The sequence below is a fragment of the Chlorocebus sabaeus genome, chromosome 17 (assembly GCF_047675955.1).
Source record: "Chlorocebus sabaeus isolate Y175 chromosome 17, mChlSab1.0.hap1, whole genome shotgun sequence".
Classification (NCBI taxonomy): Eukaryota; Metazoa; Chordata; class Mammalia; order Primates; family Cercopithecidae; genus Chlorocebus; species Chlorocebus sabaeus.
This window is the reverse complement of record NC_132920.1, coordinates 73,097,367-73,115,255: the sequence shown is the minus strand read 5'-3', so window position 1 is coordinate 73,115,255 and position 17,889 is coordinate 73,097,367. Positions and strand designations below refer to the sequence as shown.

General features: G+C 45.7%; 1 protein-coding gene across 3 annotated transcripts in view; it reads left to right on the top strand.

The window, feature by feature from the left end:
* The first annotated feature begins 7,750 nt into the window (after positions 1-7,750).
* The window catches only part of CGAS (cyclic GMP-AMP synthase), a 33,081-nt gene continuing 22,942 nt past the window's right edge, over positions 7,751-17,889 (top strand). Inside the window, exons 1-2 of one of the 3 annotated variants that reach the window (XM_073006164.1) lie at positions 7,751-8,619; positions 15,301-15,520. In XM_073006164.1, coding sequence (XP_072862265.1) covers positions 7,963-8,619; positions 15,301-15,520 — 877 coding nt within the window. In that variant the 5' untranslated portion in view covers positions 7,751-7,962. The remainder of the gene's footprint in view (positions 8,620-15,300; positions 15,521-17,889) is intronic. The other 2 variants (XM_073006163.1, XM_008013489.3) reach the window with 2 other exon arrangements.

Below are 17,889 nucleotides of genomic sequence, written 5' to 3'. Positions count from 1 at the left end.
GTTAGACCAGAAATTCTCAGAAGGGAGTATGCCTTAACCCCAAAGAGGCCTAGAAGATTTGTGGCAAGATGAGGGTGTTTATAGCCCTATCTTATCCATATGAACAGATGCCCCTCATGCATCCGTTTATAGGCTCTCCACAAGGGTCGCATTCCATTCCCAGAGCTATGAACATCTCTTTTTCTGGGATAGGAATCTTGGTGATGTGAAACCTCCCTGACTGCACATCATTCATAGGCTCTCTGCATGGGGAGGTACATCACCCGCTGTTGGCTCATTCTGGCAGTCCAACCTGGCATTTTCTTTACACAATCCTGCATGCAACTTTGTATTTATAATAATCAGGAGCATTTCATCTTTTATTCCATAGCAATAGTTTCAGGGGGTCTCCCTACAGTGTGGCAGTTTTATTGTTCTAATTATAAAAAGTATCAAACACATAGGCCAGGAGTGGTGGCTCATGCCTGTAATCCCAACACTTTGGGAGGCCAAGGTGGCGGATCACTTGAGGCCAGGAGTTTGAGACCAGCCTGGCCAATACGGCGAAACCCTCTCTCTACTAAAAATAGAAAAATTAACCTGGCATGGTGGTGTGTGCCTGTAGTCCCAGCTACTCAGGAGGCCGAGGCAGGAGAATCACTTGAACCCAGGAGGCAGAAGTTGCAGTGAGCCCAGATGGTGCCACTGCACTCAAGCCTGGGTGACTGAGCGAGACCCTGTCTCAAAAAACCAAAACAAAACAAAACAAAAACCCACAAAACAAAAAACAGTAAACATTATTTCTTTTCTTTATTATTATTTTTTTGGTAATAGGATCTCCTTCTGTTACCCAGGCTGGAGTGCCATGGCACTATTGTGGCTCACTGCAACCTCCGTGTCCTGGGCTCAAGCGATCCTCCTGCCTCCATCTCCCAAATAGCTGGGACTACAGATGTGGGTGGACACTAGGCCTGGCTAATTTGCTTTCTTTGTTATTTTTTGTTTGTTTGTAGACATGAGGTTGGGGGAGGGGGTGTCTCACTATGTTGCCCATGTTGGTCTTGAACTCCTGGCCTCCAGCAATCCTCCCAAAGTGCTGGGATTACAGGTGTGAACCGCACTCCCAGCCTATCTTTGATATTTTTTTCTTTAAAATTTTTTTCCACTTTCTGCAACTTCAGTTACATATTTTCTAATAAAAATTAGATCATAGCATATGCATTGTTTTGTAATCTATTCTTAATAATCATGAATATTTTTCTATCCAAAAAAATAATAATAATCACTTAAGACATAAGGAAACTCTAGATGATACCTTAGGGATGAGGGAAAGTACCCAAAGATTAAAGTGGGAAGGTGTTCATATCTCAAGTATAGAAAGCCTTTAGAGAGCATGGGCAGTGCAAAGTGGGGGGTTTACGGAGGAAGCAGCAGCTCTGTATAGACCTCCTGGGCCACAGGTGGGCTTCACAGAGGGGCTCGCAAAAGGATCAACTTCTGGGGTATGATTCTCTGGCCCACAGGCAGCTATATGCAGGCAAGGTGGGAATTTTAGTTTCTCTGTCTAGAAGGCAGTGGACAGGTTATAAACAGGTCAAGGCTACAAAGTCACAGGGATATCACTTTCTGGGTTGTGACTGAGGTAGGCTCTACCAGATGTTCTCATACCCAAGGCTGACTAGAGACAAACATGAGGTATACAGAATAAGATGTAATCCCAGCATTTTGGGAAGCCAAGGTGGGCATATCACTTGAGGCCAGGAGTTCGAGACCAGCCTGGGCAGCATGGTGAAACCTCATCTCTACTAAAAATATAAAAATTAGCCAGGGTGGTGGCGCGCACCTGTAATCCCAGCTACTTGGGAGGCTGAGGTATGAATTGCTGCAATGAGCTGACATTGCACTGCTGCATTCCAGCTTGGGTGGCAGAGTGAGATGCTGTCTCGAGAAAAAAATAAAAAAAAAGAAGAAGAAGTGGTAAAGTCAACTAGATAAAATATATACCCACAAACAAATTTTCTGGGGTTTCCTACTAGATAAAATCCAAGTTCCACATCAAGACTCAACTGAACAGTCATTTTCTCTGTGATTTGGACACTGATTGCTGCAGCAAGTTTGAATAAAGAGTGAGTTCTCTTCCTTTGGTAGGCCAATAGTAGAGATATTTGATCTGGCCCAGTGGATTGTTGCTTGTGTGCTTTTGGTTAAAGAAACCACCAGTGACTTAAGGGGACTTTAGAAACTGATGGAAGAGAGCATTTATTTTTATGTATTTGTTTTATTTTATTTTATTTTTGAGACAGAGTCTTGCTCTGTTGCCCAGGTTACAGTGCAATGGTGCCATCTTGGCTCACTGCAACCTCCACCTCCCAGGTTCAATCAATTCTCCTGCCTCAGCCTCCTGAGTAGCTGGGATTACAGCTGCCTGCCACCACGCCCATCTAATTTTTGTATTTTTAGTAGAGACAGGTTTCACCATCTTGACCAGCCTGGTCTCGAACTCCTGACCTCGAGATCTGCCCGCCTCAGCCTCCCAAAGTGCTGGGATTATAGGAGTGAGCCACTGCACCTGGCTCGGAAGAGAGCATTAAATTAACTGTAGAGTCAATTACAGGATTTCATGACAAGCATCTGGAGTCCCTGCAGAAAACAAACAGAACCATAGAGCAGAGGCCTTCAGAATGTGGTAGTTACCCCTAAACATCCTGGAAGACTATCCAGATGCACTTGCACTTTCTTTTATTTCCTCTCTCTCTCTGGTTTTTTTTTTTTTTTTTTTTTTTTTTTTTTGGCAATGGAGTATCACTCTGTCGTCTAGGCTGGAGTGCAGTGGCACTATCTCGGCTCACTGCAACCTCTGCCTCCCAGGTTCGAGCGATTCTCCTGCCTCAGCCTCCCGAGTAGCTGGGATTACAGGCATGTACCACCATACCTGGCTAATTTTTGTGTTTTTCGTAGAGATGGTTTCACCATGTTGACCAGGCTGGTCTTGAACTCCTGAGCTCAAGTGATCTGCCTGCCTGGATCGGCCAAACTGTTGGGATTGCAGGCGTGAGCCACCACACCTGGACAGCTCTTGCAGTTTCAAGGATATGGATTTCCACATTTCAACTTCCATTTTACTCTTCCCTGAAACTAGTTGGCTTGGGAACAAGTTTGACTATGCAATGGTCCTCCTTCTATTTCTCCTTCTATATTTCACAAGAGAAAAATATACCTTTCTGGCATCCTAATTCAAACTATGGCTCATTGCTGCAGGGTGGTAAAAATCTCTTTGAACTTAAGAGAAGGATATATAAACATATTTGTTTCAGGGAAAACTTTTTAAAAAGTAAGGCATTTTTGTCCATTGACAGGTGAATGGATAAACAAAATGTGACATATACACACAAAGCAATATTTTTCAGCCCAAAAACAGAAGGAAATTCTCGCAACATGGATGAACATTGGCTAAGAGCGATAAGCCGGTAACAAAAAGACAAACATTGCATTATTTCCCTGACATAAAGTACTTAGAGCAGTCAAAATCACAGTCAGAAAGTAGACTGGTGGTTGCCAGGGGCTAGAGAGAGGAGAGAATGAGGAGTTATTGTTTATTGGTACAGAGTTTCAGTTTTGCAAGATGAAGAGTTTTGAAGACGAATGATAGTGATGGTTGCACAGGAATGTGAACATACTTAATATCATTGAACTATACATCCCCAAAAAATGGTTCAAATAGTACAAAGGGAAAAAAAGTAGTCAAGGCTTTCTAAACCCAAGAGGTTCTTGTCTAATATGCATTTCTTTTTTTTTTCAGACAGAGTCTCGTTCTGTCGCCCAGGCTGGAGTGCAGTGGCAGGATCTTACTCACTGCAACCTCTGTCTCCTGGGTTCAAGCTATTCTCCTGCCTCAGCCTCCCGAGTAACTAGGTTCACAGACATGTGCCATCACACCCAGCTTTTGTATTTTTAGTAGAGACAAAGTTTCATCACGTAGGCCAGGCTGGTCTTAGAATTCCTGACCTCAGCTGATCTAGGGCTCCTAAAGTGCTGGGATTACAGGCATAAGCCACTGTGCCTGACCTCTAATACACATTTATATCAAGGGCTTTAGAAATAGATACTTGAAGGCCAGGCACGGTGGCTCATGCCTGTGATCCCAGCACTTTGGAAGGCCAAAGGGGGCAGATCACCTGAGGTCAGGAGTTCGAGACCAGCCTGGCCAACATGGTGAAACCCCATCCGTACTAAAAAGGTGAAAAAAAAACAGCTGGGCCAGGCGCGGTGGCTCACGCCTGTAATCCCAGCACTTTGGGAGGCCGAGGCAGGTGGATCACGAGGTCGGGAGATCGAGACCATCCTGGCTAACAAGGTGAAACCCCGTCTCTACTAAAAACAAAAAAAAATTAGCCAGGTGTGGTGGCAGGTGCCTGTAATCCCAGCTACTCAGGAGGCTGAGGCAGGAGAATGGCATGAACCCAGGAGGCGGAGCTTGCAGTGAGTCAAGATCCTGCCACTGCACTCCAACCTGGACAACAGAGCAAGACTCCATCTCAAAAAAAAAAAAAAAATTAGCTGGGTGTGGTGGCAGGCACATGTAATCCCAGCTACTCTGGAGGTTGAGGCAGGAGAATCACTTGAACCCAGGAGGTGGAGGTTACAGAGAGCCGAGATAGCACCATTGCACTCCAGCCTGGACAACAAAAGTGAAACTCCATCTCGAAAACAACAACAAAAAAGATATTTGAAAGCCTGTATTGAGATACTCTAGAATCACAACAGCTGAAGCAGTATGAATGATTTAAAACGTAAATGCCAGGTCAGGTGCACTGGCTTATGTGAGTAACAGCACTTTGGGAGGCTGAGGCAGGTAGACAGCTTGTTGGGGACCAGCCTGGGCAACATGGTGAAACCACATCTCTACAAAACCATACAAAAATTAGCTGGGCGTGGTGGGGCATGCCTGTAGTCTCAGCTGCGCGAGAGGCTGAGTCAGGAGAATCTCTTGAACCCAGGAGGCGGAGGGTGTGGTGAGCTGAGATCGTGCCATTGCACTCCAGCCTGGGCAACAAGAGCAAAACTCCGTCTCAAAAATGAATAAAACAAAATAAAATAAAAAGAGAAAACTTTACACAACGTTTTTTCCCCCCTGGGACAGAGTTATTTCTCTGTCATTTTTCATCCTGTCGTCCAGGATGGAGTGCAGAGGCCTGATCTCGGCTCATTGCCACCTCCGCTTCCCCGCTTCAAGCAATTCTCCTGCCTCAGCCTCCCAAGTAGCTGGATTTACAAGCATGGCCACCATACCTGGCTAATTTTTGTATTTTTAGTAGAGATGGGGTTTCACCATGCTGGCCAGGCTGGTCTTGAACTCCTGACCTCAAGTGATCCACCCACCTTGGCCTTCCAAAGTGCTGGAATTATAGGCATGAGTCACCATACCAGGCAGGAACTTTATACAGCATTTTAAAGATTTTCTGTGCTTTTTAAAAAATGTCAAATAAAATGAAGTATTTACTCCAATTGCAGTCAAACTTTGATTAATTCCATCTTGTAAAAGTTGAATATTTTCTATTTCTTATTTTTTCTTTTTTCAAATTATTATTTTTCATTTCTTATTAATTTTTTATTTTCTTTTTAAAAATTATTTTATTTCTTACTGATTTTTAAAAACCCCTTTTTAAATTTACATTGAAAAAGTTGGCCGGGCATGGTGGCTCACACCTGTAATCCCAACACTTTGGGAGGCCGGGCAGGTGGATCACGAGATCAGGAGTGCCAGACCAGCCCGGCCAATATGGTGAAACCCTTCTCTACTAAAAATACAAAAATTAGCCGGGTGCGGTGGTGCACACCTGTAGCCCCAGCTACTTCGGGGGTTGAGGCAGGAGAATCGCTTGAATCCGGGAGGCGGAGGTTACAGTGAGCCAAGATCGCACCACTGCACTCCAGCCTAGGTGACAGAGTGAGACTCCGTCTCAAAAAAATAAAAATAAATAAATAAATATAAATAAAAGTTTCTGGCCAGGCGCCGTGGCCAACATAGCGAAACTCCGTCTCTACTAAATACTAAATGGCCAACATAGCGAAACTATGTCTCTACTAAAAATTCAAAAAATTAGGCGGGCGTAGTGGCGGGCGTCTGTAATCCCAGCTACCCAGAAGGCTGAGGCAGGAGAATTGCTTGAACCCAGGAGGCAGAGGTTGCAGTGAGCCAAGATTGCGCCGTTGCACTCCAGCCTGGGTGACAAGAGCGAAATTCTGCCTCAAAAAAAAAAGAAAAAAAAGAAAAAAAGAAAGAAAAGAAAAAGTTTCTGTGGCAGGGCACAGTGGCTCATGCCAACACTTTGGGAGGCTGAGGAGGGAGAATCACTTGAGTCTAGGAGTTTTGAGACCAGCCTGGGTAACATAGTAAGACCTCCCCATGTATTTAAAAAAAAAAAAAAAAGGAAAAAGAAAGAAAGAAAAGAAAAAAGAAAAGAAAAAGCTGGGCATGGTGTCCGCACCTGTAGTAACAGCTACTCGGGATGCTGAGGTGGGAGGATCGCTTCAGCCCTGGTGGCAGAGGTTGCAGTGAGCCGAGATCGCGCCTCCCTGACTCAAAACAAAATTAAATTAAAAAAACATTTAGGCCGGGCGCTGTGGCTCAAGCCTGTAATCCCAGCACTTTGGGAGGCCGAGACGGGCAGATCACGAGGACAGGAGATCGAGACCATCCTGGCTAACATGGTGAAACCCCGGCTCTACTAAAAAATACAAAAACACTAGCCGGGCGAGGTGGCGGGTGCCTGTAGTCCCAGCTACTCAGGAGGCTGAGGCAGGAGAATGGCGTGAACCCGGGAGGCGGAGCTTGCAGTGAGCCGAGATCCGGCCACTGCACTCCAGCCTGGGCGACAGAGCGAGACTCCGTCTCAAAAAAAAAAAGTTTCTCTGTCAATTTTTTTCTTTTTTCTTTATTTTCTTTTTTTCTTTTTCTGTCTTGTGATGGAGTCTTGTTCTGTTGCCCAGGCTGGAGTGCAGTGGCACAATCTTGGCTTACTGCAACCTCTCCCTCCCAGGTTCAAGCAGTTCTCTGTCTCGGCCTCCCGAGTAGCTAGGACTACAGGCAGACGCCACCACGTCCTGCTAATTTTTGTATTTTTAGTAGAGACGAGGTTTCACTATGTTGGCCAGGAAGGTCTCGATCTCTTGACCTTGTGATGCGCCCGCCTCGGCCTTCCAAAGTGCTGGGATTATAGACGTGCACCACCCCGCCCAGCCTCTTTTTCTTTTTTGAGACAGAGTCTCGCTCTGTAAGTCCAGGCTGGAATGAAGTGGCACGTCTCGGCTCACCAACCTCCGCCTCCCGAGTTCAAGTGATTCTCCAGCCTTAGCCTCCCCAGTAGCTGGGATTACAGGTGCCGGCCACCACGCCCAGCTAATCTTTGTATTTTTTAGTAGAGGCGGGGTTTCGCCTTGTTGGCCAGGCTGACCAGGCTGACCTTAAACTCCTGACCTCAGGTGATCCGCCCACCTCGGCCTCCCAGATTGCTGGGATTACAGGTGTGAGTCACTGTGCCCAACCAACACAACACACATATATATGTGTCGTGTGTGTGTGTGTGTGTGTATATATATATAATTTATATATATTGCTGGGTTGCCCATGCTGGTCTCAAACTCCTGATCTCAAGCGACCTGCCCGCCTCGGCCTCTCGGATGCTGAGGTTGCAGGCGTGAGCCACCGCGCCCCGCCCTACCTCATCTTCTTAAGACAGGGTCACGGATTGCCCTGGAGGGTTAGAAACTTCGAGACTTTTGTAGCATCAGTAAAGGCCGCGGCCAGCCTCTTCGCGGCATGGGCGTGGCTCGCAGCGACTTCCCAGCCTGGGGTTCCGCTTCAGCTCGCAGACACTGTGTGCCCGCCAGTAGTGGTAGGTTTCCAACAGCTATTGCTGGCTCTTCCTCTTGCGGCCTTTTCTTGAAACGGATTCTTCTTTCGGGGAACAGAAAGCGCCAGCCATGCAGCCTCGGCAAGGAAAGGCCACGCGGAGAGCTTCCGAGGCCGCAGCCACTGTCCCCGAGGCTTCCGCGCATAGTGCCAGGGGGGCCCGGACGGACCGCAACGAGTCTCCGGCTGCCCCCGAAGCCGCCCTGCCCGAGGCGGGAAAGTTCGGCCCCGCCAGGAAGTCGGGATCCCGGCAGAAGAAGAGCCCCCCGGACACCCAGGAGAGGTCGCCCGTCCGCGCAACTGGGGCCCGCGCCAAAAAGGCGCCTCAGCGCGCCCAGGACGCGCGGCCCTCTGACTCCACCAGCGCCGCTGGGGCGGAGGGGCTGGAGCCTCCTGCGGCTCGGGAACCGGCTCTTTCCAGGGCTGGTTCTCGCCGCCAGAGGGGCGCGCGCTGCTCTCCGAAGCCAAGACCCCCGCCCGGGCCCGGGGACGTGCCCAGCCCCGGCCTGCCGGTCTCGGTCCCCATTCTCGAACAGAGGGATGCGGCGCCTGGGGCCAAGAAGCTCCGGGCGGTTTTGGAGAAGTTAAAGCTCAGCCACCAGGACATCTCCAAGGCGGCGAAGGTGGTGAACGGGGTTGTGGGCCACCTGCTGCACAGACTGAAGTGCGAGTCCGGGTTCGGAGGCATCGAGCGGCTGCACACCGGGAGCTACTACGAGCACGTGAAGGTGAGCTGCTTGGCGCCCGCCCGCGGGGCCCCGCTGCTCAGCCTTCCCGAATCCGCAGTTCGCAGTCCCTGCCTCCCCCGGGTCGCGCCCCTCACTTCCCTTCGGAAGTGACTTAGACTCTTGCATGTTTTTCGGTAGCCTGTTCTAAGTAAAACGACAAACCGCTCGTTTACTCATCTACACATCCAACGATCAGCCAGCCAACCGGTGCTGACTGCTGGGTAATTTCAAGACCGTGTTCCCGGGGTAATTCAAATGGAGGGGTTCATTCATGCAAGCCGACATGTATCGAGTTTCCGTAACAGGGCGGTGTTTGATGGTGTGGACCTGAGGTCCCAGTGAGATGTTGACTTGGATAATTTGAAGTGGTCTGTTAAAAATTCCACGTAGACTTTTTCCTGTGAGGAAGACCTCTTACTCCATAGAAAAAATACCTGCAATTTCTCTCCCCCTCTTCCTCCCTGCCCTCTCCTGCTGTCCCGTCTATCCCCAATTTCTCATACAGAAATCTTGGGAAGCTCACAGTGTAATGTTAAACAAACAAATACGAATATTCCCTACAGATACTAAAAAGTATGCTTTCTAGATACACATTCCATATAATTGCTTAGACGCGTGTACTACACAGCTCCATCCGTTTGTGGGTGATTGAGTCATTAATCGTTTCTGTGTAAATCGAAAGTTTAGAAGCAAGTTCCTGACTGGAGCGTGTTTCCTGCCCAGCAACAGATTTCTTTCTTTCTTTTTCTTTCTTTTTTTGAGACGGAGTTTCGCTCTTATTATCCAGGCTGGAGTGCAGTGGCGTGATCTCGGCTCACTGCAACCTCCGCCTCCCAGGTTCAAGCGATTCTCCTGCCTCAGCCTCCTGAGTAGCTGGGATTACAGGCATGAGCCTCCACGCCTGGCTAATTTTGTATTTTTAATAGAGATGGGCTTTCTCCATGTTGGTCAGGCTGGTCTCGAACTCCCGACGTCAGGTGATCCGCCAGCCTCGGCCTCCCAAAGTGCTGGGAGTACAGGTGTGAGCCACCGTGCCCGACTTCTTTTCTATTATTTTCTTTTCTCTTCTTTTCTCTTTTCTTCTCTTTCCCTCCCTCCCTCCCTTCCATCCTTTCTCCCTCTCTCTTTTCTTTCTTCTTTTTCTTTTTTTGACAGAGTTTCACGCTTGTTGCCCGGTCTGTAGTGCAGTGGTGCCATCTAGGTTTCACTGCCACCTCTGGCTCCCGGGTTGAAGCGATTATCCTGCTTCAGCCTCCCAAGTAGCAGGGATTACAGGCGCCTGCCACCACTTCCGGATAATTTTTGTATTTTTAGTAGAGACGGGGTTTCACCATGTTAGCCAGGCTGGTCTCGAACTCTGACCTCAGATGATCCACCCGCCTCGGACTCCCCAAGTGCTGGGAGTACAGGCTTGAGCCACCGCGCCCGGCCCAGACTATGTCTTGAGCATGATACTTTTCAATTAACTATTTTGCTTTTCAGCATCAGATGTCTCTGACTGAGCATGATTCTTATTACCTACGTATCAATTCAGTTCAATTACTGTATATGGCGGGTCCAAAGGAAAAAGAAAATTACCTGTTAGAATTAGAGAACAAGACATTCAGAAGACAGTCTCCATTCAGAACCACTTTGTGTGTGTGTGGTTTTTTGTTTGTTTGTTTGTTTTGTTTTGTTTTGTTTTGTTTTGAGACAGAGTCTCACTCTGTCGCCCCGGCTGGAGTGCAGTGGTGCCATCTCGGCTCGCTGCAAGCTCCGCCTACTGGGTTCACGCCATTCTCCTGCCTCAGCCTCCCGAGTAGCTGGGACTACAGGCGCCCGCCACTATGCCCGGCTAATTTTTGTATTTTTAGTAGAGAAGGAGTTTCACAGTGTTAGCCAGGCGGTCTCTATCTCCTGACCTCCTGATGCACCCGCCTCGGTCTCCCAAAGTGCTGGGATTACAGGCCTGAGCCACCGTGTCCGGCCCAGAACCACTTTGTTTTTAAAAATTATGCCAATGAAAAGAAATCCAGTGAAATTTGTTTAATCTAAAACTTTTTCTTTTTCTTTCTTTTTTTTTTTTTTTTTGAGATGGAGTCTTTCTGTTACCCAGGGTGGAATGCAGTAATGTGATCTTGGCTCACTGTAACCTCCACCTCCTGGGTTCAAGTGAGTCTCCTGCCTCAGCCTCCTGAGTAACCGGGATTATAGTCAGGTGTCACCTCACCTGGCTAATTTTGTATTTTTAGTAGAGACAAGATTTCAGCATGTTGGCCAGGCTTGAACTCCTGACCTTGATCCACCTGCATCAGCCTTTCAAAGTGATGGGACTATAGGCGTGAGCCACCACACCTGGCCTAAAACTTTTTCTGTTACTGATTATGAGATATACGTGGGCCAAGTACAGTGGGCTCATGCCTGTGATCCTAGCACAATGGGAGGCTGAGGCGGGAGGAACTTGAGGCCAGGAGTTTGAGTCCAGCCTGAGCAACATAGTGAGACCCCAGCTCTACAAAAAATAAGTTAAAAATTAGCTGGATGTGGTGGCACACATCTTCAGTCCCAGCTACCTGGGAGACTGAAATGGAAGGGTCATTTGATCTCAGGAGGTCAAGGCTGCAGTGAGGCCTGTTCACATCACTGCACTCCCGCCTGGGCAACAGCAAGATGCTGTCTGAGTGAATGAATGAATGAGATATATGTGTTTCTTGTAGAGCTGACCCACTGTTCATCCACCAGCAGGCTTGTACAGCTCACTAGCTCCCCTCCTTACCCCTCTCCTCAGCCTCTCCCATATTCTCATTTGTCCCATATTTTAATTTAATTTAATTTAATTTTATTTTATTTTATTGTGAGATGGTGTCTTCCTCTGTCACCCAGGCTGGAGTGCAGTGGCATGATCTTGGCTGACTGCAACCTTTGCCTCCCCGGTTTAAGCAATTCTCCTTCCTCAGCCTCCCAAGTAGCTGGGATTATAAGCTTGATTAACCATACCCAGTTAATTTTTGTATTTTTAGTAGAGACGGGGTTTCACTATGTTGGCCAGGTTGATCTCGAACTCCTGACCTCATGTGATCCACTTGCCTCGGCCTCCCGAAGTGCTGGGATTATAGGCATGAGCCACGGTGCCCTGCTTCTTGTTCCATATTGATGCTCTAGGAAAGTCAGAAAAGCCCATAGAAGAAAATATTGCTCCTATTTTATTTACTGTTATCATTTTGATGTATTTTCTTCTTTTACACATATACTTGGATCTGTTATACTTATATTTGCATTTCAAAATTGGATTCCAAGTTCTTTTTTATGAGTCAAAGGATAGACAAAATATACTTCTCAGTAATTTATTTACATGGTTCTATATTGACATATTTCTCATTCATATATTTTATTGTAGTTTATCAAATTCTAGGTTAAAAAACATCTTGAAAATATGTGGGAAGTTTCTTGTAGAAATTCCCTGTAGAATTGTCAGTCCATATGTTCTTTTTGTTCTAAGTGTTAATGTACTATTTATATAGTTTGGACTGAGTGAAAAGGTTACATGGAAATCAATTAATTTTAGTGTTTGTTTGTTTTTGTTTTGTTTTGTTTGGAGACAGTTTCATTCTTGTCACCTGGGCTGGAGTGCAATGGCGTGGGTGGCCTCAGCTCACTGCAGCCTCTACCTCCCAGGTTCAAGCGATCCTCCTGCCTCAGCCTCCTGAGTAGCTGGGATTACAGGCATGCACCACCATGCCTGGCTAACTTTTTGTATTTTTAATAGAGATGGGGTTGCTCCATTTTGGTAAGGCTGGTCTCGAACTCGACCTCAGGTGATCCACCCGCCTCGGCTTCCCAAAGTACTGGGATTACAGGCGTGAGCCATCACGCCCAGCCAGTGGTTTTAAGTAATGGTATATTAACTGGTAAAGAATAGGAACAAACTACAGCAACATGAACAGTGAAAATGAATTACGTAAATAATGTTGAACAACAACAACAAAAAGAACATAAAGGAATACATACAGCTGATGCAGCAAGACAAGGAAAACAAAGGCATAAGACTGGAAAAGGAGTGATGAAATCGTTATGTGTAGATGACTTGATTGGCTTCATTTATAAACTGTTGGAAATAATTAGTAAATTAGCAAAATTGCTGGTTGCAAAATCAATAAACAAAGATAAAAATATTTCAATATACTAACAAGGTTAAAAACAAAATGAAAATACCATTTAGAATATCATGAGAAATATCAAAGCTAGGTGCATTGGTGCATTCTGATAGTCCCAGCTATTTGGGAGGCTGAGGTAGGAGAATCACATCAGGCCAGGGGTTTGAGGCTGCAGTGCACTGTGATCTATCTGTGAGTAGCCACTGTACTCCAGCCTAGAGACCCCATCGCTAACAAATAAAAATGGAAAACTTTGGCCAGGCATGGTGGCTCACGCCTGTAATCCCAGCACTTTGGGAGGTAGAGGCAGGCAGATCACTTGAGGTCAGGAGTTTGAGACCAGCCTGGTCAACATGGCAAAACCCTGTCTCTACTAAAAATACAAAAATTAGCTGGGCGTGGTGGCATACGCCTGTATTCCCAGCTACTGGGGAGGGTGATGCAGGAGAATTGCTTGAGCCCAGGAAGCAGAGGTTGCAGCGAGCCAAGATTGCTCCATTGCACTTCAGCCTCTGTGACAAGAGTGAAACTCTGTCTCAAAAACAAACAAACAAAAATGGAAAACTTGAAAAACAATTTAAAAATCAAATATTTAGGAATAAATCTCACTAAAGATATTCAAAACTTAAAAACATAACTGGGTAAATTTGAAGAGGAAGTAATTGACAACTATGTCATGTTCATTTTTCCTCAAATTGATCTGGATTTAATGCAATCTCAGTCGAAATCTCATCAGTTTTTTAATTAAATTGACAAACTGATTAAAATATTTATTTATTTATTTATTTATTTATTGAGACAGAGTCTTGCACTGTCACCCAGGCTAGAGTGCAGTGGCGCAATCTTGGCTCACTGTAAGCTCCGCCTGCTGGGTTCACGCCATTCTCCTGCCTCAGCCTCCCAAGTAGCTGGGACTACAGGCGCCTGCCACCACTCCCAGCTAATTTTTTGTATTTTTAGTAGAGACGGGGTTTCAGATTTATTTATTTTTTTATTTTTATTTTTATTTTGAGACAGAGTTTCACTCTTTTGCCCAGGCTGGAGTGAAGTGGCTTGATTTCGGCTCACTGCAACCTCCGTCTCCCGGGTTCAAGCAATTCTCTTGCCTCAGCCTCCCGAGTCGCTGGGATTATAGGCGCCTGCCACCACACACAGTTAATGTTTGTATTTTTAGTAGAGACGGGGTTTCACCACTTTGGCCAGGCTAGTCTCAAACTCCTAACCTCAGGTAATCTGTCCGCCTCAGCCTCCTAAAGTGCTGGGATTACAGGTGTGAGCCACTGTGCCCAGCCTGATTAAAAGATTTATATGGAAGTGCAATGGACCTAGAATAGTTTAGGAAATTGTATGGGAAAAAATGTTGGAAGATTTACTCTACCAAAGAGCAAGACTTACCATAAAGCAGCCTAATTAAGCAGGTGTTATTGATGCAGTGATAGAAAAATAGGCCAACTGAGGCCGGGCGCGGTGGCTCAAGCCTGTAATCCCAGCACTTTGGGAGGCCAAGACGGGCGGATCACGAGGTCAGGAGATCGAGACCATCCTGGCTAACACGGGGAAACCCCGTCTCTACTGAAAAATACAAAAAACTAGCCGGGCGAGGTGGCGGGCGCCTGTAGTCCCAGCTACTCGGGAGGCTGAGGCAGGAGAATGGCATGAACCCAGGAGACAGAGCTTGCAGTGAGCTGAGATCCGGCCACTGCACTCCAGCCTGGGCGACAGAGCGAGACTCCGTCTCAGAAAAAAAAAAAAAAAAAGAAAAAAAGAAAAATAGGCCAATTGAATAGAAAGTTCAGAAAGAATCCTGCACATATAATTCAATATAGTACACAAAATATGCAGCAATGTAATTCAGTAGGAGAAAGGTTTTTTTTTTTTTTTTGAGACAGAGTCTTGTTCTGTCACCCAGATTGGAGTACAGTCGCACGATCTCGGCTCACTGAAACCTCTGCCTCCCAGGTTCAAGCAATTCTCCTGCCTCAGCCTTCTGAGTAGCTGGAACTATAGGCACACACCACCACATCCAGTTAATTTTCATATTTTTAATAGAGACGAGGTTTCACCATGTTGGCCAGGATGGTCTCGATCACTTGACCTTGTGATTTGCCTGCCTCAGCCTCACAAAGTGCTGGGATTACAAGCATGAGCCACTGTGCCTGGCTGAAAAGATGATTTTTTTTTTCTTTCAATGAATAATGCTGGGTCAATTGGGTATCTATATAGGAAAAACATGAACCTTGATTCCCTGCCACATATCATACACGAAATTTAATTATAGGTGTGAGCCACTGCAGCTGGCCTAAAATCATTTTTAGTTATAAAAATAATGCTAGGTCATAGTAAAAAAAATCGAGTGTAGATCCTACAAAATGAAACAGGTAATACTCTTCCACCTCCTGCCAGCTCCAGTAGTCGCACTCCCAGAGGGAATATATAGACATTATGAATCTTGCTTTTTAAAGTAAAGTTTTAAGTGGAACTTAAAACTTCCAGTCACTTGGAAACATTCATAAGCAAATATTTCAGTGCTATTTTTACTGTTTCTTAGATTTCTGCACCTAATGAATTCGATGTCATGTTTAAACTGGAAGTCCCCAGAATTCAACTAGAAGAATATTCTGACACTGGTGCATATTACTTTGTGAAATTTAAAAGAAATCCAAAAGAAAATCCTCTGAGCCAGTTTTTAGAAGATGAAATATTATCAGCTTCTAAGATGCTGTCAAAGTTTAGGAAAATCATTAAGGAAGAAATTAACAACATTAAAGGTAAGATTTTTGCCTTTTGATTCTTACAGGTTTAATTATACCTAGTAATTGCCAATGTGCGCTCACCTCCTCCTGTTTCTTGCCCTCTCTGCAGTAAGAAAAAGGGCAGTAGTGAGGTCAAGAAACATCAGTGGAGGAGTGTACATTGGCAATTACTAGGTATGACTATTCTCTCCTTCTAGAAACAACACTCTGCTTTTCATTTAGTCTGCTGCCTGTGCCACTGGGTATATGTGCCTGCGTAAAATGGATGGGATCCTCTTTAAAACTCGTAATCTAATAGTGTAAAAACATACAACACAAATTGCAGTGAGTGCTCTGAAGGGAATAAACTGGGAAAAGTGATAGCAATTAGGGTGGAATGGGGTGGTAGAGCCAAGCCCTGAGGCAGAAAAAAGAGCTTGGCAAGATCTAGGAACAAAAAGAGGCTCTTGCAGAAAAGATGAAGCGACATGAAATGAAGCTAAAGAGGAGGCCAGGGACCAGATTCTCTACTGACTTGTAGACCCGGAAAAAGAGTTTAGATTTTGTTTTATTTTATTTTTGAGAAGGAGTCTTGCTCTGTCGCCCAGGCTGGAGTGCAGTGGCATGATCTCGGCTCACTGCAACCTCTGCCTCCCGGGTTCAAGCGATTCTCCTGCCTCAGCCTCCCAAGTAGGGGGGACTACAAGCACCCACCACCACGCCTGGCTAATTTTTGTATTTTTAGTATAGATGGGGTTTTACCATCTTAGCCAGGCTGGTCTTGAACTCCTGACCTCATAATACACCCGCCTCAGCTTCCCAAAGTGCTGGGATTACAGGTGTGAGCCACTATGCCTGGCCAGATTTTATTTTATTTTATTTTATTTATTTTTATTTTATTTTATTTTGAGATGGAGTTTCACTCTTGTCACTCAGGCTGGAGTGCAATGGCACTGATCTCGGCTTACCTCAACCTCCGCCTCCCAGGTTTAAGCAATTCTCCTGCCTCAGCCTCCCAAGTAGCTGGGATTACAGGCGTGTGCACCACGCCCGGCTAATTTTCGTGTTTTTAGTAGAGATGGGATTTCTCCATGTTGGCCAGGCTGGTCTCAAACTCCGACCTCAGGTGATCCACCCACCTTAGCCTCCCAAAGTTCTGGGATTATGGGAGTGAGCCACCGCGCCCAGCACCAGGTTTTATTATCTGATCATTGAGAAGCCAGGTTTTCATCAGAGAGTAATGACTGGCTTTGTATTTTTAAACATTTACTCTGGCTTCTGAGGATAGATTTTATAAGAAGGCAAATAGGAAGATTAGAAAGGAAAATGATGTAATAGTTCAGGTAAAAGATGGTGGCAGCTTAGATGGGGTGGGAGTAGGGTGCTGGGATTGGAGCAGCAGACAGGTCCAAGCTGTAGCAGCACTTGCAGCTGGATTAAGCATAGGGGGTAAGAGAGAGGATTAAATTAAGATGGTTCCCAGGTTTCTGGATGGTGCATCTGGGTGTATTGATTGTGCCATTTTCTGAGATGGGAAGGACTGAGGCAAAACATAGTTTGGTATATGAATTTAGTTATGTTTATTGGCTTTGGATATGTTTGGTTGTAGACTCCTGTGGTACATCAACATCAAAGTGGATGTGTTAAGTTTGTAGCTGGATATAGGTTTGGAGTGCAAAGGATACCTTTGGGCTGCAAGTAAACATTTGGGAGTCATCATCATATAGGTGGCTTTGGGAATGGATGAAATACCTAGGCAGAAAGTGTAAATTCATACATCCATTAATTTAATCAATATTCATCGATTATCTAACATGTAGGTGTTCTAGTTATTTAGGATTCATTAGTGAACAATTAGATGAAGACCTCTACCCTTCTGTACTTTATAATCTTGCAAGCACAGGCATACAATTAATAACAAATGGAAAAAATGATTATCTTGTATACTAGAAAGTAGTAAGTGCTGTTGTGAAGAAGTATAGCAAAGTGAGAGGGATCAGGAATGTGGGAGATGGAGGTCGGGGGGAAGTTGCAATGTTAAGTAGAGTGGTAAGAAGAGAATTCCATTAGAGTTTAGGAAGAAGATAATGAGCAAAAGGAGAATATGAGTGTTGTAGAAGGAGCAGTCAGTGTTTGGAATGCTACTGACATCCAGAAATCCATTGGATTTGGTCTTTGGTCTTGTGGGGTTCTTTGGTCTTCTGGGGTTGACAAGAGAAATGTCAGTGGGGTGATGGATACGGAGTGAAAGGCAGGGTTGCAGTGGAGATAACATGTGTAGGCCACTCTAGAAAGTTCTGATTGGGCTGAGTGTGGTGTCTCAGCACTTTGGGAGGCCAAGGCAGAAGGATCGCTTGAGCCCAGGAGTTAAAGACCAGCCTGGGCAACAAAGTGAGAGTCCATCT